This window comes from Schistocerca piceifrons, chromosome 8 (genome assembly GCF_021461385.2).
Source record: "Schistocerca piceifrons isolate TAMUIC-IGC-003096 chromosome 8, iqSchPice1.1, whole genome shotgun sequence".
Lineage (NCBI taxonomy): Eukaryota > Metazoa > Arthropoda > Insecta > Orthoptera > Acrididae > Schistocerca > Schistocerca piceifrons.
In genome coordinates, this window is record NC_060145.1 from 345,879,008 (window position 1) to 345,903,821 (window position 24,814).

General features: G+C 41.5%; 1 protein-coding gene across 1 annotated transcript in view; it reads left to right on the top strand.

The window, feature by feature from the left end:
• LOC124711579 (DNA-directed RNA polymerase III subunit RPC2) overlaps positions 1-24,814 on the top strand; it is a 196,715-nt gene that overhangs the window by 102,821 nt on the left and 69,080 nt on the right. Inside the window, exons 9-10 of the mRNA XM_047241725.1 lie at positions 8,210-8,323; positions 11,845-12,045. Coding sequence (XP_047097681.1) covers positions 8,210-8,323; positions 11,845-12,045 — 315 coding nt within the window. The remainder of the gene's footprint in view (positions 1-8,209; positions 8,324-11,844; positions 12,046-24,814) is intronic.

Consider the following 24,814-nt stretch of genomic DNA (forward strand, 5'->3'; position numbering starts at 1 on the left):
TGGCTTACCTTGGGCATATTTATAGTAAGCCACATATGGCAGGGGATTGGTGGTGAGTGCCACACCAATAGGGCTAGGACTCATGTGACAGGGCAGGACCCAGATGCAGCACCTGACCAATATCCCCTCCACATCCTACTCCAGTCATGTGACTTGCTTGTCCTATACTGTCAGATACAGGGTCACCTGTGAAAAAGATCATGTCATATATCAGCTCTGCTGCAATTTAAGTACAGCATTTTATGTTGACACGACCACAAACCAATTGTCCATGTGCGTGAATGGCCACTGTCAAACTGTGACCAAGAACAGAATTGTCCACTCAGTGGTGGAACATGGTGCTGAGCACAGTATCGTTGGTTTCAGTAATTGCTTCAAAACATGTGCTATCTGGAGCCTTCCTCCCCAACAACAGTTTTCCTGAATTATGTAGATGGCAGTTGTTTTTGCAGTACATTCTTTGATTCCTTAATCCTCCTGGAGTCAATCTCCGCCAACACCTTGATGTACACCCACACCCACCTCCACCCTCTCTCAGGACCCTGACTTCACTCATTCTGCACCAACTCTATCTTCCCCACAATCTCCCCTTTTGTTCTGTTTCCCTCTTCCATTCCAGCAATTCTCTCTCATGATTTTATATCTGATGTTTGTGCTGTTTTGTGTGCAATACCCTTCTGAATGTTGGGAACAAAGTTCCGGCAGTATTAGCAAAAACTGAAATACTGTCCGTGTACTATATGTTAATTATTTCTTGATTACATTCTGTTGCTTATTATATTTTTAATGACTTAATCCCATGAGCTCATGTGATTGTGTTGTAAAGATATAACCCTAGTGAACCTGGCAATGCTTCGCAATTGCTAAACAATAAACTCCTTCTTCTTCCTCCTCTCTCTCTCTCTCCAGGTGCTCCTCCATCTTTCTGTCCATCTCCTCGCTCTGCCTCTCTATGTCCATTCCCCTGCCCTTCTCTAGCCACGTACTCTTCCCCCTCTCTAGCCACGTACTCTTCCCCCTCTCTAGCCACGTACTCTTCCCCCTCTCTAGCCATGTACTCTTCCCCCTCTCTAGCCATGTACTCTTCCCCCTCTCTAGCCATGTACTCTTCCCCCTCTCTGTTGTGACAGTGAGCCTTGTTTATTATTGTTATTTGCAAATTCAGATTCCGTAATGCTCCATGGACCTTGCTATTGTGGGGAGGAGTGCATGCCTAAGCGATACAGATAACCATACTGTAGATGCAGCCACAGTGGAGGAGTATCTGTTGAGAGGCCAGACAAATGTATGGGTCGTGAAGAGGGGCAGCAGCCTGTTCAGTAGTTGTAAGGGCAATAATCTGGATGATTGACTGATCTGGCCTTGTAACACCAATCAGAATGGCCTTTCTGTGCTAGTACTTCGAGTGGCTGAAAGGAAGGGGAAACTACAGCTGTAATTTTTCCTGAGGGCATGCAGCTCTACTGCGTGGTTAAATGATGATGGGATCCTCTTGGGTAAAATACTTCGGAGCTAGAATAGTCCCCCATTCGCATCTCTGGGTGGGGACTACTTAGGAGGACATCGTCATCTGGAGAAACAAAACTGGCATTCTGCAGATCCGATTGTGGAATCCCTTAGTTGGACAGCTAGATTAGAAAATTAAAAAAGGGAAGTAGATAGGTTAAAGTTAGATATAGTGGGAATTAGTGAAATTTGGTGGCAGGAAGAACAGGACTTCTGATCAGGTGAATGCAGGGTTATGATTACAAAATCAAATAGAGGTAATGCAGGAGTAGGTTTAATAATGGATAAGAAAATAAAAATGTGGGTAAGTTACTATGAACAGCGTAGTGAATGGATTATCCTTGATGTTATTCAATTGGTATATGGAGCAAGCAGTTAAGAAAACCAAATAAAAATTTAGAGTAGGAGTTAAAGCCCATGGAGAAGAAATAAAAACTTTTAGATTTGCTGATGACATTGTAATTCTGTCCGAGACAACAAGGGACCGATAAGAGCAGTCAAACAGAATTATCTTGAAAAGTGGATATAAGATGAACATCAACAAAAGTAAAACAAAGATAATTGAATGTAGTCTAATCAAATGAGGAAATGCTGCAGAGATTATATTAGGAAATGATTCACTTAAAGTAGTAGATAGTTTTGTTGTTTGAGCAGCAAAATAACTGATGATGGCCAAAGTAGAGGAGACATGAAATTTGGGCTGGCAGTGGCAAGAAAAGCATTTCTGAAGAAGAGAAATTTGTTAATGTATGATATAGCTTTAAGTGCTGGAAAGTCTTTTCTGAAAGTATTGTATGGAGTGTAGCCATGCATGGAAGTGAAAGATGGGTGATAAACAGTTTTGACAAGAAGAGAATGGAAACTTTTGAAATGTGGTGCTGCAGATGAATGTTGAAGGTTGGATGGGTAGAACATACAGCTAATGAGGAGAAACTGAATAGCATTAAGTAGAAAGAAGTTTGTAACACAATCTGTGTAGAAGGAGGCATCAGTTGATATGGCACATTCTGAGACATCAAGGGATCACCAATTTAGTATTGGAAAGAAGTTGAGGGGGATCATAGATGAAGACAAAGAGATGAATATAGCAAGCAAGATTCGGAAGGATATAGGGTGCAGTAGTTATTAGGAGATGAAGAGGCTCATATAGACTAGAGTAGCGTAGAGAGCTGCATCATACCTGCAGTAGCCACCAGAAAGATCGCGGGAGGCGCACATTGGCACGGCGTGTCACGGACGGTAGTTGCCGCAAGTAGAGTCCCGTCCACCAGAGGGCATGCGAGAATTCGGCCGCGACCTCTGCCGGCGGAACAACAACAACAACAACTCAGGCAGCACGGGCTGTGCCCATTGAGTTCACATCGGGCATGCCTACGACACAGTTGCCGGGCTATGCTACTTGAAGTGTAATGGAAAACGTGAACCATGTTATTACACAATTGGCGACGAGTAGGGTCATTCTTTCACGTGTTGCGTCGTCATTCTGGTTTCGCAGCTTAGCCACGGCATGGAGGATTTAGTGCGGGTTTTGGTTGAGCAGCAGACAGAGCCCATGGCAACCATGAAACAAGTGCTTCCGGCGTTGCTCTCCACGCAGTCTGCTCCAGTGCCGTTCCCTCCTCCCTTTCCCCCGTATGATGAGACGGCGGAGGATTGGGACGCATATGAACATCGCCTTCGGCAGCATTTCCAGGCGTTTCATGTTGCTGATGCGGAGGTATGTCGTGCTCTTTTCTTGTCTTGGATATCTCCCTCACTGTATCAAGTTTTGCGGCAGCTAGCGCCGTTGCAGGAACCCTCGTCCTTGTCTTTTGACGCATTGTGGTCATTGCTGTCTTCATATTATCGCTGCTGCACGGATGTTGTGGCGCCTAGGGTCGAGTTCTATCAATGCAAGAAACAGCCCCATCAGTCTTACCGGGCCTGGGCCGCTACCCTGCACGGTCTTAGTCGCAAGTGTCATTTTGTCACGGAGCAGTCGCAAGAGTCGTATGCCCACATTATGGTGCGCGACGTCATTGTTCGTTCGGCCCCTGATAGGGAGGTCCGGCAACGGGCCCTGCAGTTAGAAGACCCTTCCCTTGAGGAAGGTCCTGTCCATTGCTCAATCGTATGAAGTCTCCCACGCCGCAGGTCAACAGCTGAAAGCGTGGTGCGACATCGCGGCGGTTCAGGGCGGCGCGGCCGCGACCACTGCGTCCTGGGTGGATGACGTGCGAGCGGTACAATCCGGCCGTTACGGCCGCTCCCGCACGGCGCGTAAATAGAGTTCCTGTCACTGGCCCCTGTTACCGTCCTGTGCGTCTTGCTACATACATCATGGTCGGTCAGAGTGCCCCCCAGCATTGGGCTGTTTGTTGCAAATGTAATAAAAAAGGACACATTGCTAAAGTTTGCCGCTCAGCCTCAAAAGAATCGGAGGAAACAGGTACAGAGGACATGGACGTTGACATTCAGGAAGTTTCATCGGGCCAGGCTCTCGGTGCATCGGCACACAAACTCTTTATCAAGGTGTCAGTTTGGTCGCGCCGACTACAACTGCAAGTAGATACGGGCGCGGCAGTTTCTTTGTTGAATGCACAAACTTACTCCGACCTTGGGTCGCCCCCGTTGGCGCCAATTTACCACCGTCTATGCGGTTATGGTAAACAGTTCATTCCCCTACTGGGTCAATTCACTACCAACGTGACTTACAAATCAGTCACTCGGCCTATTACTTTTATTGTTGTCAGTGATGCGAGCTCCGCTAACCTTTTTGGCTTGGATGCCCTTCAAGCTTTCGGTTTTTCTATCGCTGACACCATACAGTTCGTCTCCAAAGACTTTCCCTATCAATCGTTGGAATCTTTGATCACTGACTTTCCGGATATCTTTGAGGAGGGCCTGGGGCGTGTTTCAGACTTTGAAGCTCACTTAACGTTGAAGGCGTCGGCTTGCCCGCATTTTCTACGCGCGAGGCAGATCCCCTTGGCTCTCCGCCCTCAGGTAAAAGAAGAGCTAGACCGGCTGACAGCCCTAGGGGTCGTTCTTCCCATTTCTTCTAGTGAGTGGGCTTCGCCCCTCGTTATTGTCAGGAAACCCTCGGGAAAATTACGTCTTTGTGGCGATTTCAAGGCCACCATTAATTCCCTATTGGTGGTGGACACCTATCCTTTGCCTCGTGCTGATGAATTGTTCTCCGCCATGGCGGGAGGCCAATATTTTTCGAAAATTGATCTTTCGGAGGCTTATCATCAGATACCACTTGATGAGGACTCCAAACGGCTGGCGATCGTCAACACCCCATTTGGCCTTTACCAATACCAGCGGTTGGCCTTTGGAATATCCAGTACCCCTGCGATATTCCAGCGTTATCTTGAGCACATCACATCGACAATCCCTCATTGTATTAATTACCTGGATGACATAATTGTCACAGGCCGCAGCACGAAGGAACACTTGCATAGCCTTCGCACCCTCTTTCTCAAATTCAGGTCTGTGGGCTTGCGTTGCAACCTGCGTAAATCAAACTTCTTCCAACCGTCCATTGAGTATGTGGGCTAGACCATCTCTCGGCACGGCGTCCAGCCACTAGGAAGTTTGGTCCAAGGTATCGTCAACCTTTGTTGGCCCACTTCGCTGAAGGAGTTACAAGCTTTTTTAGGCAAGATTGCTTATTACCACCGGTTCATTCCTAGGGCTTCCGCCATAGCCCGCCCCCTGTACTGCCTTCTGCGCAGGGGTGTTCCTTTTGATTGGTCACATGCATGCGAGCGACCGTTCACCTCATTGAAGGGCCTCCTCACGTCAACGCTTTGTTTGGCTACTTTTGACCCCCATAAGCCATTGGTCGTGGCTACAGATGCTTAGCAGTATGGGGTGGGGGCAGTCCTGGCCCATTGCAATGCGGATGGTTCCGAGCAGCCACTGGCGTTTGCGTCTAAAACTCTTAGTCCCGCACAGGCCCACTACTCCCAGGTGGAAAAAGAGGCTTTCGCCATTGTCTACGCTGTTACCAAGTTTCACCCTTTCGTGTATGACACGAAGTTTCAGTTAATCACTGACCATAAGCCGTTAATATCGTTATTTCTACAGCGCTGGGCCTCGTTCCTCTCTAAGTACCATTATGACATTCATTTTTGCCCTACCGGACAGCATACCAATGCAGACGCTCTTTCCCGTCTTCCGGTGGGTGCGGATCCTAAGTTCGATCGAGGAGATTACGTGTTTTCATTAGGATGTGGCATCCCGCCAAGCGGTTGATGGCTTCCCGATCACTAGTTCTAGAGTCGCCAGGGAAACGGCAGCTGACCCGGTTCTCTGGCAAGTAGTTTGCCTCATTCAGCAGGGGTGGCCATCCCAACCTCCAGGCCGGGCCTCAGACCCTCTTCGTAATTATTTTGTTCTACGAGACCGCCTCTCCGTCTTGGAAGGAGTTCTCCTTCTGGCTACCAATGATACAGCTCCTCGCGTGGTTGTTCCTGCAAGTTTGTGAAGGGAAGTCCTCACGTTATTACATGAGGGGCACTGGGGTGTTTTCCGTACTAAAACCTTGGCTCGCAGACATGTGTACTGGCCCGGTATTGACAGAGAAATTGAGCACTTGGTGGCCGCCTGTTCCCAGTGTGCGAGCCACAGGCATCTTCCAGGTCAGCGTTCTCTTCATGGCCACCTGCAACCCAGGCATGGGAACGTGGCTTTTGGCTCATTGTCATTGATGCTTATTCCCAATTCCCATATGTGATTCGCTGCTCCTCAACCACTTCAGAAGTGGCAATCCAGGCACTAGCAAAAATCATTTCTGTGGAAGGTCTGCCAATCACCCTGGTCTCGGACAATGGACCTCAGTTTATTTCGCAGACCTTCCAGGATTTTTGTAGGCGCTTCAGTATTCAGCACATTTGCTCTCGCCCCTTTCATCCACAATCGAATGGGGAAGCCAAGCACATGGTGCGCACATTTAAGATGCAGATGAAAAAGTATGTGCACGAATTTCCTGCGGAGGAGGCATTTACGTTTTTTCCTGACGGCATACTGGACCACACCAATGGGAGAACGCAGCCCCGCAGAGCTCCTCCATGGGCGCCAACCTAGAACTCTGCTGCACCTCCTCCGGCCCGGTCCTCGCCAGTCTTCGCAAAACGGAGTACCTGGCTTTCCACCGGGTATGTCGGTCTGGGCACGGGGGTTTGGTCACAATCCACGTTGGATATCGGCGGTGGTTTTGTGCCGAAATGGCTGCCGGCTCTATACCTTGCAGGCGGGGGACCGGGAGGTAGGTCGTCACCAAAATCAGCTACGTCCACATTTGGGCTCCCACCCTCTGAACCCTCGGGCACTGGCTTCCCCCTCCCCGCTGTGACTCTGCCGCACTGCGATGGTTCTCAGCCTTGGCAGCCTCCAGTAGCTCCAGCACCGGCATCGCCTTCGTTAGAGATGCCCCGGCAAGAGCCGGCCCCCCTCGCAGGCCCGATTTATCAGGAGGCTGGTTAATCGTGCCTTTTGAGTTATTGTCGAGATATTTATATAGCAACTTTCATTCCCTAACAGATATTTCTTTATATCTAAGAAGTGAAATTCCAATTTTCTTAAATTTAGCTTTAAATTTTTTGTGTGAAAAAATATTTTCTTAAAAATTTTAATCTCCAATTGTACTCCTTTGTCTGCAGCTTGTGTTCTTGTGGTAGTGTTCTCGCTTCCCGCGCATTGGGTCCCAGGTTCAATTGCCGATGGGGTCAGGGAATTTCCCTGCCTTGAGATGACGGTGTTGTTGTATTGTCTTCATCATCATCATCATCATCATCATTATCGTTATCATCATTCATCCCCATTACAGTCAGAGGAAGGCAATGGCAAACCACCTCCACTAGGACCTTGCCTATTCGGCATTTCGGGTCCCCCACTTCACCCCTTGTGCTCCTCAGAGTATGGGACCTCATCATCATCATCATCATCATCATCATCATCACCACCACACTCCTTTAGGGGTTGAATTTCCAGAAACACTGAAACCCCTTTTTTTAAATTTCTAACCGAGAAATCAAATACGAATTGTCATAGATGTAGCCTTAAAAATCCTCTAGTAGTTCTTTCACACCCATTTCACTTCCTTAGTGTTGAATTTCTAAACACAGAGACATACATATGTTTTATTTCTGACAGAGAAGCTGAATACAAATGTTCATAGATTTAAGTTCAAAAATGTTTGCACAGTAAAATATTTCCATAAAAACTTTTCATCCTCCGTCTCACTCCCATATTGGTTAAATTCCTGAAAATAGTGAAAAACATTTTTTTAAATTTCTAACTGAGAAGCCAAATTAAAATTTTTGTAATTTATTATGAAAGCAATTTTAAAAATTGCTTTCATAATAAATTATTTTCATAAAAATCTCATCCCCTATTTCACCCCCTTATGACTGGTATTTCAAAAAATCCTTTCTTAAAAGATGCCTACCATATAAGATCCACACCATCTCCAAATTTCAAGTTTCTATACTTAGTGGTTTGGGCTGGGTGATGATGAGTCAGTCAGTCAGTCAGGATGTTGCCTTTTATATACAGAGATAGATAAAAGAACCCTAGAAGTGTTCTCTTGTTATATGTATGCCTTTTTAATGTGTCACTATACAATCAGTAATTATCATGTCACAATTGTTAGTCTCCAATTGGTACTCAAGATATATTTTGCCCAAGATAAAGTTCTGTTTGTTTGCCTTTTTAGCTCAAGATAATTGCTGACAAGAACATCCCCAAATTAAAGGCAGCACAGTTTGATATTGTGAAGCACATGCGGCAAGACCAAATAACAAATGGTTTAGTTCATGCTATATCAACGGTAAGTTAGTTACTTTTAAGTATTAAGTAAAAATTGTATTTCAAGTCAAAAAAGAAATATTACATGTTAATTAATATTCTGTTTTAAAAAATTAGAATTATGTCATCATTATAACTTGAATTTTGACTGGGAGTACATTTGAGGAAAGCTTCAACAGCGGACAAGGTCTGGAGACCCAATGACGAAGAAGGTGTAAAACCCACTTCGGCAGTGTCTGTACTCCATGTTAAGAGCGGCTAAAACAGGCGTCTATTCTCCATGTTGAGAGTGCCCTTTCCTCCTGCTGGCAGTAGCTCTAAAATGCTTGGTGACAGGCTATGTGATGAGCCAACTGTAAAAATTCTGTCACATATTTATGGAAATGTTGTCTTCTGGATCTGGTGCAAAGGCTAGGTCATCTCCCCTAGGTGACACGCGTTGTCATGGCACAGTCAGCATGAGAAATATACAAGAGTTACCGTCGCATGGGTGGTGACAGCTAAACAAACTAGCCCTCACATCCCATCTTGAAACACTCAACGTCGGCATCATGACTGAACGGGACATTGAGCTATCTAAAGCCCTAGAAATCCAACACATAGACATCTGTGCAGGTCAAGATACATGGACACTGGATCGGTTACAAGCTGATGTATAAGGGCACAAACGTAACAGCTAGTGGTGTTGGCATTATAGTATCATCCACTAGCACTTTGACAGCATGATGTGCCAGAGCAGTTTATTAACTGGGTGTAGTTACTTTATGCACAGCCAAGAAGTTATGTCCATACAACCTTGGGACTATCCAAGGACTTCCCCATCACAGTCGATGTTCGCCAAGGTTCTGCACTATCACCACTTCTGTTCATTCTCGTAATGGACATTGTGACAGCTGGCCTGCTGCGGCCATTACCATGGACCCTACTTTATGCATATGACATAATGCTGGCAGCAGAAAACAAGCTTGATCTGCAGAGCCAGACGCAAAAATGGAGTGACTGGTTGGCGCAACACGGTTTGCGCCTTAATTTGAAGAAAACCAAGTACATGACATCTGACAGAAATGAAATGGGAACCATCATGATTAATGGTGAAGACCTGACTCGTGTGAGTAAGTTTAAGAACATTACAATCAGAGTCACTTGCCACCACAGAAAGGAAGATAATTTAAAATAAAAAATCTATCGCATTGTCATCCAACCAGTCGCCTTTTATGGTTGTGAGTGCTGGCCGACAACAGAATGCCGCCTAAGTGTAATGGAAACGAAGAGGGGGTGGACAGCAGGGCTCACCAAATTAGATCACCTTTCCAAGGATAGCATTAGGAAACAGTTTGGTGTTGCACCAATCCAAGACAAGATGTGTGAGAGTCGTCTTTGATGGTTTGGGCATGTTTCACGGGCCGGTGATGACTATTGGGAATGTGGGTTGCACACTCAAAGTTGTCAGCAGAAGACCCAAAGGACGACCTAAGCAACGTTGGGCTGATACGATTCATAAAGACCCTAAATGCGTGAACATCCACCCAGGTGCAGCTTATGATAGAGTGAAATGGAGACGATGGACGCATGTGGTGGACCTCGCAGGCACGCGGGACAAACACTGAAGGAAAAGAAGAGTACATTTGAGGAAAATGTATTGTAATTTCATTTATGACACACAATGCTGTGCTAAATATTCAGTTGTGGTATTAGCAAAGAATACCATGTTAATACACAGTTATATTCTTGGCTCCAACCTTTGAGAATATTTCTGTGTGCCTATCAGTTTAATTTCCCGAAAGAGATTCCTCAATAGTACTGTGAGATCTGTGCTAAGCAATTGTTGCTCCCTTATTTATGTGTACGTAACACCCATTGGGTCGTACATTTTCAAATTATCTGTGAAGAAATTGTAAAGTTTTAGGGAATCTCCAGTATTCTTTGGTGTGGAGGAGGAGCTAATTTCTGTGCCAATTAATCCATGTAGTTTGTAGTTGATACAGAAAATACTGTTTGTTTATTATTACTATTAATTTTAAAACAAATATAACATTTATTTTCATGTAATCTTCAGATCACGATGTAGTTACATGATAAGTTTGATAAGAAAAATACTGAAACAAGATAATTTGAGAAAGAGTGAAAATTTCCATTTGTCCAGTATCACAGCTCACAAAATGTTTTTCACTATCCTCACACTATTCTCATGATTCGTATGGGTTGTGTTTTATTGATCAGAAACGTCTTTCTCAGTTGCATTTTCGCCACAGGAAATCACTAGAAACAGTCACCAGTGTAATGAAGGTAAAAGTAAAACTGCATTCTAAGTGCAATATAGTAAAGTGTGCTGTGTCTTCAATCACAAATGTTACAATGTAGCTTTTTAAACTAATCAGTGTGTGAGCATGCATTGAAGGATCTTTTCAAACTTAGACCATGTCCACATTGTCACTTTATGGCAAGAAGGGTTGTCAGCATAGGTTGTCAAGTAAATTGGCATACATCACAATTATGTCATTTGAATATTCATCCACTATTGTGTGTGACAAAATATTGAAGATATGCTTCATAGTGATCACCTGTTGACAGCACCACCAACTGATGATCAGTTCCAACAAATTGTTGCTTGCATGTACCCTGAGGAGTATTCAACTGTACTGCTTGCTGCTGTTTTGGAGCTCTTCACCAGTAAGTTCAGGATTTTCCTGGTGATAATCATACAAGAGAGTCAAATTGGCCACATATCAATGTACGTCTCAAGCTCATGGTCCTATATGTTTAACAGAGAGTTGGATGATTGTCAAGAGCAGTTTCAGGTCTTCCACTAAATCATTGTCCAGCCCTACAGTCAACTTTCAGTAATGGTTTTGTCTTTGAAAGTGATGGGCACATCATACTCACTTAGTGAGCATTTTACTCCCGAATGAACCAAATGTAATGGTCTGTGATGTCTGCTGACATGAACCCAATTGAAAGATTGCTTGGGGCCAGTTGTAACTCTCTGCATGTTGTTGCATGAACCCTTCTCACATATTGGATGACATATGGAGGGCAGCTGTTTATAAGTGGGGCAGTCTTGAGCAACAATGTCTCAACCACCTTGTGAGCAGGTGCCAATGAGAATGGAAGCATGTTACAATGCACAGGGTTCTGAATGCTACCGAGGAGCTGATGTTGAGTTTACAGCTGTACAAAGATGTACAATTTCAATTTTTTATTGTTGTTTTGTTTTTATTTCACATAAAAATTATTTTCTATGGTTTCATAAGGCTTGTTATTTCATCCACTTCCCCTTTTGATTGTAAGCCAACACGTTTGAAATATGCATGTGGTACAAAACTATTATTGAGCAGTTTATAATGAACAGTGTAATTCATGTACTTTATATGTAATTGGACATCCAAATATGTCAATGATAATTGCTGCTACTTGGGTATCAGTTTACAGTAAAATAGTAACTCTGTGTTATTCTGACATATTACATCTTCAAAGTACTGAATCTAAAAATATTAATGTTGTTAAATGATTTTCTTTGATAGTGGTTTATTATATTTTTTATAGGGTAACTGGACTATCAAGAGGTTTAAAATGGACCGCCAGGGAGTGACTCAGGTTCTTTCAAGACTCTCCTACATTTCAGCATTAGGAATGATGACACGAGTCAACTCCCAGTTTGAAAAGACGAGGAAAGTTTCAGGTCCTCGCTCCTTGCAACCTTCTCAGTGGGGAATGTTATGTCCATCTGATACACCTGAAGGAGAGGTAAATTCTTAATTTAATTTGCTACAGAAATTTTCATTCACTTTATATGTCATGTGAACGGACAGCTCTTTATACAGGATGTGTAAATAAAGCTTCAAGACTGGTCTCAAACACAACATTTATTCAATACTTTCATATATCGGAGTAAAATTCTTCAAAATAGGTGCCTTGAGAATCCACATATCGCTTCCAACTAGATTTCCACTGCTGGTAAGCTCCCTTGAACTCCTTATCCGGAACGCTGTTCAAACCCTCGTTGAAGCCTTTTGGACCTCTGCGACACTGTCAAACCGCTACCCTTTCAGGTCTCTCTTCATCAGGGGTAACAAAAAGAAATCACTCAGGGTGAGGTTGAGGCTATAGGGTGGCTACAGCAGCATTGCCATGTTGAACAGTGTCAAAACTTCAGTGACGGCAAAGCAGGTGTGAATGGTCACATTGTCATGGTGGAGTACCCAGTCGTCTTTCTTCTCCGAGCAGACTCGATCCCTCAAACGGCGGACCACTCCAGTATAATACTGACCATTGACAGGGTCTGGCAGGTACGAATGCTTTGTGGATCATTCCTTTTGCTATCCAAGAAAGCAATGAGCATGCTTTTCACACGTGACTTGGTCATCGGGCTTTCTTCGGCTTCGGTGATGCGAAGGTGTGCCACTCCAAGCTTTGCCTCTTCAACTCTGGATCACATTTGAAGACCCAGGTCTCATCATCAATGACCACTTTGTCCAAAAAATCAGGTTCGGTTTGTAAATGTTCAAGCATTTTCTGTGAAACATCCAGTCGCCACTCCTTCTGTTCATCCGAGAACACTTCAGCGACAAGTTTCACGCACAATTTTCTCATCACTAGATCTTCTGTAACTAGCTGAAATACAGTTTGGTGATCCAAACCCACTTCATGTGCAATCATTATGATGCTGAGACGTCAGTCACTGTTTAAAAATTGTCACACTTTGGCCAGATTTTCATCTATTCTGCTTGTTGACGCTCTTCCAGAGCATTCATCCTCAAAGTCTTCACATCCATCATTGAACCTCTTGTGCCACATGAGAACCACGGCACGTGACATGGCGTATTCTGTATAGGCTTCTTGAACCATTCAAATGTTTGTGTACCAGTCTAGTTCAGTTGTACACAAAATTTGATCGAACTTCGCCGCTCCAAGAGGCACTGTATTTTGGACACTCTGATTTCTCGACAACGTTTCAAAACAGACTGCACTTGTGATGTTTTCACCCCAGCATTTCACTGGCGAATGCCGATGCTTGGCTCACTTAGCCAACACTCCCCACCACCTGGCGCAGGTGGTGAGACCAGTCTGCACGTGCACCGCTACTCAGGAAAAAATCAGTCTTGAAACTTTATTTACACACCCTGTACGAAAGAGGACCAAACACAATAGTAGAAAAGTGCATGGAAAGAGTTATTAACAGTGTGGGAAATGAAGAACCCCAAAGAAAAGTTAGGACAATTAAATTGAACAAAGGAATGTGTTTCAAGAGAGACTGAGAAGTTGCTTTGGATGCACTATACACATAATGCAGAGGTTTGATTTTGGTGAAAGCAGACAAGAAGGAAGTCTACAGTAGCAAAATGGAATTATTTAGAAGTGTGTTATTAAAGGAAAGAGCTGGAATAAGTGAAGAGAGACAGCTGTAGTACAATAAATTGAAGAGAAAAATGAACACTTGAGATTAATGTGACAAAGGTGCATTAAAAAATTCAAAAATAAAATTTGTTAATTGATGCATAAGTGAAAGTTGAAGGGAAAAGAGCTTGAGGAAGATAGAGAAATATATAGCTCAGTAAGGTGACAAAAAGTCCTTTATTGACTTTTGTTAAATCAAATATCAGGTGTACCATTGTAATATGGAAGCAACTGTAGCATAAAGTACGAGAATGTGATAAAAAGAAATGAAATGATTGGCTGATAGTCAAAAGAAGTAAAAATAATTAGAATGAATCAAACCTTATTGATTTTATTGAGAGTCTTAGTAATAATTAAAATGAAAGAGAATTAATAGTCAGTAATTTATAAGAAGATTGAATATACAGATGTATACAAAACACTAGAAAATTTCTGAAAAGACTGTCACAAGAGGCAGTGAAACTATCCGAAGGGAGAACTGAAAATAGGAAGTAGCGATGTAAGTTTTTAAGTGCAAACAGGAGGAAATTAGTTACGGAATAGATGTACAGATGATATACAAACATTCATGACAGACAATTCGTATTTTTGGAAAGGATAGTAACTATTAGTTTGTATCATGTAACATGAGAGTAAGATTAGGTTAGATTATATAGGGTCTTCAAATGCTGTCTAAGAAGCTTGTATGTTGCAGGGTAGTGTATGCTGAGAAATAATTGTTAAAAACAAACTCTTATGTTGCGCTGTTTCCACACACAAATTCAAGTGGCCCGCCAGATAGAATTAGTGTCAGTTGTTCTTATAGTGTAGTTGACAGTGCACAAGACTGCTCAGTCTTTGGCTTAGGTTCAGTCCTTACTACCATCCTATGTCCAATTTCTGTATCACTCTCTTGTTCGGTTTTAGGAAGCCAAATGAAGAACACCTTTGGTGCTACTGTCTATGGTGGGCTGTTTGAATTTGCACACACAATGGCCTGATTGGCTAACTTCAATACCAATTAATTGAGAAATAGCACAACTTACTGAATTTCTTTCTTACCATTATTTCTCAGCACTATCTATCCTGAAACACTGTTACAAACTTTTCAGACAGTTTCTCACCATGTTGTATATAGTTTTTGTTCGATAGATCCATGGTGAGGAGATGTTCAAAGATGTAGAACATGCCATAGAACAAGAATACATAATACATGTTTACAAAAAGAGAGAAATGCTAATGTTCCTTCCACAAGTTTTAAGTGAAATTGTCCTCATAAATATAATAAAAACATACTTTGTTCTAATGCTCATTTTTCTCTTTGATTTATTGTACTTCAGCTGTCTCTCTTCAGTTATTCCAGCTCTTTCCTTTCATAACATTCGATTTTGTTCCTGTAGATTTACTTCTTGCATAAAATGTATAAATCCACATAACATTGGGATGCATATGTGAATATTCTTAGACTATTGTAGCCACATGTCATCAAATAGAAAATTAGTTTAACATTCATCTACATTGATCACAGTACTACTCTGATGTGCAAATCTGATTTTATGGAACATTCACATTATTTGATATTATGGACAATATATTCATTAGTGCATTCTACCTAGAAACTCATAAATGGAACAAAAGGAGTTAGACGCTAATAGATCCTTTAGGCTACCCTTAAACTGAACTTTATTTGTAGCTAAGCAGTTTATGGCTGCTGGCAAGTTACTGAAAATGTTTGTTCCTGAATAATGGATGCCTTTCTGGACCAATGTGAGTTATTTTAAATCTTTATGAAAATTATTCTTGTTTCTAGTACTGTTTTCATGAAATGAGAAGTTGATTTCAAGAAGAGATATATTGTTCCAGCAAATTTCATTAAGGAATCAGCAAATTTCATTAAGGAATAAATATATTAATTTGCAGTAGTTAGTACTCCCAGTTCATTGAACAGGCCTCTGTAGGTTGCCCTTGAAATTCTCACCACAAATAATTCCTATTACAAGCTTTTGGACTGAGAAAACTTTATCTTGGCTTGATGAGTTACTTCTAAAATGATTTTGATGATATTATGGAATGAAAATAAGTGAGGTATGCTATCTTTTCTGATTTTTTAAAATTTTTATATCACCCACATTTCCCAAAATCCGTATTTTAAATTGACAATTAGGCCTCCAGTTGAATTTATCATCAGGTATAATCCAAAGAATGTAACACACTCAACTCTTCTATCTGCTTGTGTGGTCATACTTTAAACCTATACAAGGAGGAAGCTTCTTAAAATATCTGAACTGAAAATAGTGTGTCTTTTCAAAATTTAGTGACAAAGATTTGGCTAGGAACTATTTATTAATGTTCACAAAAATTTCATGAACAGGTCTTTCTAAAACTATACTTGGTTTGCTATTTATTCCAATGTTTGTATCATATCCTAATAAAGAACGTGGCATCTGATAATGTTCCTGATGGAAGGTCACTGAGATACACAAGAAAAAGTAAGTGCTCCAAGACAAAACCTTGTGGGACACCACATATAATTAGTTCCGTGTTGGATGATGATTAGCTGCATATAACAGCAATCTCTCCTGTTGACACCCTTTGTTTCCTGTCTGAGACAAATGATTTGAAACATTTTGTGGCATTTTCTGTTGGAACATATTAAATTTACCTAAAAATATATTTTATTTTACAAGGTAAAATACCTTTGACAGATCACTGAATATACCAGTAGTCTGTAATTTCTTGTCTAATGAATTAAGTACATTCTTGCTATATGTGTAAATGCCCTTCTCAGTATTGAAACCCTTTAGAAACCCTTGATGGTATTTTTCCTTGGCTCCTTTCTTATACAGATGCAAACTGTATTTTACAGACTATAAGATACTACGGGCTGTAAAGACACAACTCAATTTTTAAGTAATTTCTTAAAAAATAACATTTCTTCTTCTTCTTCCTCCTCCTCCTCCTTCTCCTCCTCATCATCACCATAATCATTATCGTTGTCCTCTTCATATATAAGATAGTCTTCACTACCATTAAGAGTTTTACTTGTGCCACATTTCTTGAAAGATTTAACGATATGTCTTCTCTCACTCTAGACCATTACTTTTTTATTCACTGACCCACTTGTTTGATTGTAGTTCGTTTTAAAGCTCCCTTTATTGTAAATAAGTCCTCATGGAAAAACAGCAAGCTCTGTAGTTCCCTGTCTCAATTTCTCTCTCACAGAATTTTTCAGATAACTACTAAATTGATCTAGCATAAGGAGAGAACTCTTCTTCAATAAAGGTCTTTTCCATCTGTCACACACTCTGTTAATCCATAATTTCATACAAGCCTCATCCATCAAATCCTTGTCATGTATGTGAACACCACCCCTGCTGGTATTTCAAAACATTTTGGCATTGTTTTGCACTTGAAAATGATCATTGGATTAAGATTAGTACCATCGGCACAACATGAAAGTACTACAGTGTCATGCATTTTTTAATGTCCACTTTTTTTATAGTTATGGTTTTAGCACCTTTCACGGCAACTTTTCTGTTACTTGGTGCATCAAATGTCAGAGTAATTTCATCCATATTCGCTATCTGGCTTTCTTCCACACTTGTTTTCTTTTGATGGTGAATAATAAAGTGATGGAAAGATAATATTTTCCCTTTATACTCTTGTGGCCTTTTTTGAGATGTTTGGTTTTGGTTTGCTTGCTAAGTCCATGACGCTTCATGAATCTGTAGCACCAAACCACTCCACCTTTAAAGTCTGTTAAGTTCTACTCTAGTGCTAACTTAGGAGCATGTATTTCAATCATTTTTGTATTAATTCCAATGCCATTTTGACAGTGTCCTTAAATGCATTTCTATACATCATCCTCTATTTTTGGCCATTTTGCATTCAGTCCCCTAGTTGCACAATTAGTCTTCCTCATATTTTTCAGTTCTCCTTTTCTAGCTCACCAGTCATGAATGGTTTTTTTCTGTTGGTAGAGGGCCGAAACACTGCTCGGCTGCTCTGTTTCCATGTTCCTGCATATGGTATTATTTTCAATTTATAGCTCACATCATATGAATACTCTTTTTTTTCCATTACGGAAGTAGCTACTAACAAAATTACTGTACTGTTACCGATAACCCAAATCACTTTCAATTCAAGTTCAGTGGCACCATAAATTGCAGTGGTGCATCATAGGCCAGACGGTGTTCTGGGTTTGTGATGATGGTGCAGGAGGGAGACTGTGGTAGCAAGCTTGTGAATTCCCCCAACTCATGTTCGTTGCACAGGTGCACTGCTGCCGCCAGTTGGATCCAATGTTGCCAGATATAGATAAGTTCCCACAGCATTGAATATATGGCTGTTTTTAAGACTGGTGGGAATTTTAAATCAAATGCTGGACATTTTCATGTGAATTTTGAGTATAAAGTGAACCTGAATTTTGGAGGCAATTTTTCAGAGAAACAAGTGCATCTTATAGTCCATAAAATATGGTAACTTGGGCATTATTCAGCCAGTCTGAATGTGTTTCAGTTGTTGTTGTTGTTGTGGTCTTCAGTCCTGAGACTGGTTTGATGCAGCTCTCCATGCTACTCTATCCTGTGCAAGCTTTTTTATCTCCCAGTACCTACTGCAACCTACATCCTTCTGAATCTGCTTAGTGTATTCATCTCTTGGTCTCCCTCTACGATTTTTACCCTCCACACTGCCCTCCAATACTAAATTGGTGATCCCTTGATGCTTCAGAACATGTCCTACCAACCGATCCCTTCTTCTGGTCAAGTTGTGCCACAAACTTCTCTCCTCCCCAATCCTATTCAATACCTCCTCATTAGTTATGTGATCTACCCATCTAATCGTCAGCATTCTTCTGTAGCACCACATTTCGAAAGCTTCTATTCTCTTCTTGTCCAAACTATTTATCGTCCATGTTTCACTTCCATACATGGCTACACTCCATACGAATACTTTCAGAAATGACTTCCTGACACTTAAATCAATACTGGATGTTAACAAATTTCTCTTCTTCAGAAACGCTTTCCTTGCCATTGCCAGTCTACATTTTATATCCTCTCTACTTCGACCATCATCAGTTATTTTGCTCCCCAAATAGCAAAACTCCTTTACTACTTTAAGTGCCTCATTTCCTAATCTAATTCCCTCAGCATCACCCGACTTAATTAGACTACATTCCATTATCCTTGTTTTGCTTTTGTTGATGTTCATCTTATATCCTCCTTTCAAGACACTGTCCATTCCATTCAACTGCTCTTCCAAGTCCTTTGCTGTCTCTGACAGAATTACAATGTCATCGGCGAACCTCAAAGTTTTTATTTCTTCTCCATGAATTTTAATACCTACCCTGAATTTTTCTTTTGTTTCCTTTACTGCTTGCTCAATATACAGATTGAACAACATCGGGGAGAGGCTACAACCCTGTCTTACTCCCTTCCCAACCACTGCTTCCCTTTCATGTCCCTCGACTCTTATAACTGCCATCTGGTTTCTGTACAAATTGTAAATAGCCTTTCGCTCCCTGTATTTTACCCCTGCCACCTTTAGAATTTGAAAGAGAGTATTCCAGTCAACATTGTCAAAAGCTTTCTCTAAGTCTACAAATGCTAGAAACGTAGGTTTGCCTTTCCTTAATCTTTCTTCTAAGATAAGTCGTAAGGTCAGTATTGCCTCATGTGTTCCAGTGTTTCTACGGAATCCAAACTGATCTTCCCCGAGGTTGGCTTCTACTAGTTTTTCCATTCGTCTGTAAAGAATTCGTGTTAGTATTTTGCAGCTGTGACTTATTAAGCTGATAGTTCGGTAATTTTCACATCTGTCAACACCTGCTTTCTTTGGGATTGGAATTATTATATTCTTCTTGAAGTCTGAGGGTATTTCGCCTGTTTCATACATCTTGGTCACCAGATGGTAGAGTTTTGTCATGACTGGCTCTCCCAAGGCCGTCAGTAGTTCCAATGGAATATTGTCTACTCCGGGGGCCTTGTTTTGACTCAGGTCTTTCAGTGCTCTGTCAAACTCTTCACGCAGTATCGTATCTCCCATTTCATCTTCATCTACATCCTCTTCCATTTCCATAATATTGTCCTCAAGTACATCGCCCTTGTATAGACCCTCTATATACTCCTTCCACCTTTCTGCTTTCCCTTCTTTGCTTAGAACTGGGTTTCCATCTGAGCTCTTGATATTCATACAAGTCGTTCTCTTATCTCCACAGGTCTCTTTAATTTTCCTGTAGGCGGTATCTATCTTACCCCTAGTGAGATAGGCCTCTACATCCTTACATTTGTCCTCTAGCCATCCCTGCTTAGCCATTTTGCACTTCCTGTCGATCTCATTTTTGAGACGTTTGTATTCCTTTTTGCCTGTTTCACTTACTGCATTTTTATATTTTCTCCTTTCATCAATTAAATTCAATATTTCTTCTGTTACCCAAGGATTTCTGCTAGCCCTCGTCTTTTTACCTACTTGATCCTCTGCTGCCTTCACTACTTCATCCCTCAAAGCTACCCATTCTTCTTCTTCTGTATTTATTTCCCCCATTCCTGTCAATTGCTCCCTTATGCTCTCCCTGAATCTCTGTACAACCTCTGGTTCTTTTAGTTTATCCAGGTCCCATCTCCTTAAATTCCCACCTTTTTGCAGTTTCTTCAGTTTTAATCTACAGGTCATAACCAATAGATTGTGGTCAGAGTCCACATCTGCCCCTGGAAATGTCTTACAATTTAAAACCTGGTTCCTAAATCTCTGTCTTACCATTATATAATCTATCTGATACCTTTTAGTATCTCCAGGGTTCTTCCATGTATACAACCTTCTTTCATGATTCTTAAACCAAGTGTTAGTTATGATTATGTTGTGCTCTGTGCAAAATTCTACCAGGCGGCTTCCTCTTTCATTTCTGTCCCCCAATCCATATTCACCTACTATGTTTCCTTCTCTCCCTTTTCCTACACTCGAATTCCAGTCACCCATGACTATTAAATTTTCGTCTCCCTTCAGAATCTGAATAATTTCTTTTATTTCATCATACATTTCTTCAATTTCTTCGTCATCTGCAAAGCTAGTTGGCTAGTAATAAATGATTTATTATGCAAACATTACTAAAATGCTGCTAAAAAAAAGAAGAGAAATGGATTGGCAAAATGGATAGTAGTACACTGTAAATAGGTATTTAAGGATTTAAGTACTGAAGTGACCAAATAGGCAGCACTGTTATATGCAGAATGAGAAGATATCCTCCTCAAGTTGTTATTTTGAATACTATTTTGTACCATTTTTGTTCAGTTTTAGAAAGTCTGTTGACTGCGTTAGATTGTTACTAGTTCTGTAATTACTTGTTATTCCTTTCATAAAATTACACATGGTTTTCAAATTTATTTATAGTTGTGGTTTAGAAAGTCTCTTTCAAATGTTAAACAATGACATGTCCAGGTTGGAATATCAAAAATGTTATAAAAAGGATAGATTGCTACTCATTGTAAAGATGACATGTTGTGTTGCAGACAGGCACAATGAAAAGACTGTTATGCACCAATTTTTGCCAAAGCCTTCTTCACAGAAGAAATGAAACGCATAAGCATTCACACAAGCAGGCAGACCTCATACACACAACTGCTATCTTCAGCTGCTAATGGTCAGAGTGCAACTCTTGCGTTGAACAAAAGCACCAATTCAGCGGAGCAGACAGCACTCTTCTCTCACTCCACCCACACTCTGCTATCCCTCCCCCTTAATTGTCCATTCTGGATTGCTATTTTTATTCAATGTGGCAATTGCAGTCTGGCAAGAGTGGCTGGAGATAGTGGTCATGTGTGTCTGTAAGATGTGCCTGCTTGTGTGAATGTGTGTATTTTTTCCTTTGGTTTCTGAAGAACACTTTCCCCAAAAGCTCAGTGTGTAATATTCTTTTTGTTTTTGTTGTGCCTGTCTGTAGCTCAACGTGTCATTTGTATAGTGACTAGCAATATTTCACATCTTACAGTGATACATGTGTTGTATGACTTCAAATTTATTATTCGTATGAATGATTTCTTTTTCTACTTCATGGAAGTGAAGTACCAGCTGTAGACTGCAATTGTTTAATTTAATCCAGTGAAACTTCTCTTCTTACATTATTTGTAAGTGTAAACTGTAAAATATAAATGGCCAGAAATGACTTGTTAAGCATATAATTACACTGAAGAGCCAAAGAAACTGGTGCACCTGCCTAATATAGTGTTGGGTCCCCGCAAACACCCAGAAGTGCCACAACACGATGTAGCGTGGATTCAACTAATGTCTGAAGTAGTACTGTAGGGAATATGAGGTGCGGCTAGAAAAAAACCGGACTGATGCTGGAAAAAACATTTATTTACAATTATTTACAATTTCATGTTATCTCCTTCAATGTACTCTCCTCCTCGGTCTCTACACCGCTCCTTACGAATTTTCCACTGTTCATAGCAATGCTGCAGATCATTTTCGGTAAGTCCATACGTTACTTCCGTCGCTTTTTCTTTTACTGCTTCAACAGTCTCAAATCTAGTTCCTTTCAAAGCTGACTTGACTTTAGGGAAAAGAAAAAAGTCACAGGGGGCCAAATCAGGTGAGTAGGGTGGATGATCTAAGATGGGAATGTTGTGTTTTGCCAAAAACGTCTTCACTGACAACGCACTGTGAGCTGGGGCATTGTCTTGGTGAAGGATCCATGACTTTTTTCTCCACAAATCGTTCCGTTTTCTCCGTACTCGCTCACGTAAGGTAGCCAGGACGCTAATGTAATAATGCTGATTCACTGTTTGTCCCTCTGGTACCCAATCAATGTGCACAATCCCTTTGATGTCAAAAAAAACAATCATCATTGCCTTGAATTTCGATTTTGACATTCGTGCTTTTTTTTGTCGTGGAGAACCAGGAGTTTTCCAATGCATCGATTGGCGTTTAGTTTCGGGATCGTAAGTAAAAAACCACGATTCATCGCAAGTAATAACATTTTGTGAGAAGGTGGGATCACTTTCAATGTTTTCCAGGATGTCAGAACAAATCATTCTTCGGCGTTCCTTCTGTTCAGTTGTGAGACACTTTGGAACCATTTTTGAACACACTTTGTTCATGTTGAAACTTTCATGAAGAATCTGCCTAACACTTTCCTTGTCAACTCCTGTTAACTCAGAAACTGCTCTGATTGTTAAACGGCGATCTTGTCGAACAAGTTTACCGATTTTTTTCAATGTTTGCATCAGTTTTTGCTGACAATGGTCTGCCAGTGCGAGTGTCATCACTGGTGTCTTCGCGGCCATCTTTAAATCGTTTAAACCACTCAAACACTTGTGTTCGCGATAAACAATCATCGCCGTACACTTGTTGTAACATTACAAACGTTTCACTTGCAGATTTTCCTAGTTTGAAACAAAATTTGATGTTAACATGCTGTTCTTTCTGTACACTCAACATTTTCCAACGCACAGACAAAACGTCAACTACTTAAAACAGACGCCACGGGCAGACTGAGTGCAGGAGGCAGATGAAACTCGAGCAGTAGGCGGAGCGAGAGTCACGTGGCAGGCCACGCGACTTTCAGCCTTATTGCATTCGTTTTATTGTTTCACCAGTACTAGTCCGGTTTTTTTCTAGCCACACCTCGTAGACACCATGAATCCTGCAGGGCCGTCCATAAGTCTGTAAGAGTACAAGCAGGTGGACATCTCTCCTGGACAGTGCGTTGCCTGGCATCCCAGATATGCTCAATAATGTTCATGTCTGGGGAGTTTGGTGGCCAGCAGAGGTGTTTAAACTCAGAAGAGTGCTCCTGGAGCCACTCTGTAGCAGTTCTGGATGCGTAGGGTGTCACATTGTCATGCTGGAATTGCCCAAGTCCTTCGGAATGCACAATGGCCATGAAGGGATGCTGGTGATCAGACAGGTTGCTTACGTACATGTCTGCCACCTGTTAGAGCCGTATCTAGAGACGTATCAGGGGTTCCGTATCACTCCAACTGCACATGCCTCACACCATTACAGAGCCTCCATCAGCTTGAATGGACCCCTGTTGACACGCAGGGTTCTTGGATTCATGAAGTTGTCTTCATACCCGTACACATCAATTTGCTCGATACAGTTTGAAATGAGACTTGTCCGCTGATGCAACGTGTTTCCAGTCATCAACAGTCCAATGTCACTGTTGGTGGGCCCAGGTGAGGTGTAAAGCTTTTTGTTGTGCAGCCATCAAGGATACATGAGTGGGCCTTCGGCTCTGAAAGTCCATTTCGATTATATTTTGTTGAATGGTTCGCATGCCGACACTCGTTATGGCCCAGCATTGAAATCCGCAGCAATTTGCGGAAGGGTTGCACTTTCCTCATGTTGAACGATTCTCTTCAGTTGTCTTTGGTCCCGTTCTTACACGATCTTTTTCCGGCCGCAATGATGTTGGAGATTTGATGTTTTACTGGATTACTGATATTCACGGTACACTTATGAAATGGTCATATGGGAAAATCCCTACTTCATCGCTATCTTGGAGATACTGTTTCCCATCACTTGTTCACTGACTATAACACCACATTCAAACTCACTTAAATCTTGATAAGCTGCCATAACCGATCTAACAACTGTGCCAGATACTCATTGTCTTATATAGGTGCTGCTGATCATAGCACCATATTCTGTTTGTTTACATATCTCTGTATTTGAATACACATGCCTATACCAGTTAAGGAGTTTTGCTATTTGGGGAGCAAAATAACTGATGATGGTCGAAGTAGAGAGGATATAAAATGTAGGCTGGCAATGGCAAGGAAAGCGTTTCTGAAGAAGAGAAATTTGTTAACATCCAGTATTGATTTAAGTGTCAGGAAGTCATTTCTGAAAGTATTTGTATGGAGTGTAGCCATGTATGGCAGTGAAACATGGACGATAAATAGTTTGGACAAGAAGAGAATAGAAGCTTTCGAAATGTGGTGCTACAGAAGAATGCTGAAGATTAGATGGGTAGATCACATAACTAATGAGGAAGTATTGAATAGGATTGGGGAGAAGAGAAGTTTGTGGCACAACTTGACCAGAAGAAGGGATCGGTTGGTAGGACATGTTCTGAGGCGTCAAGGGATCACCATTTTAGTATTGGAGGGCAGCGTGGAGGGTAAAAATCGTAGAGGGA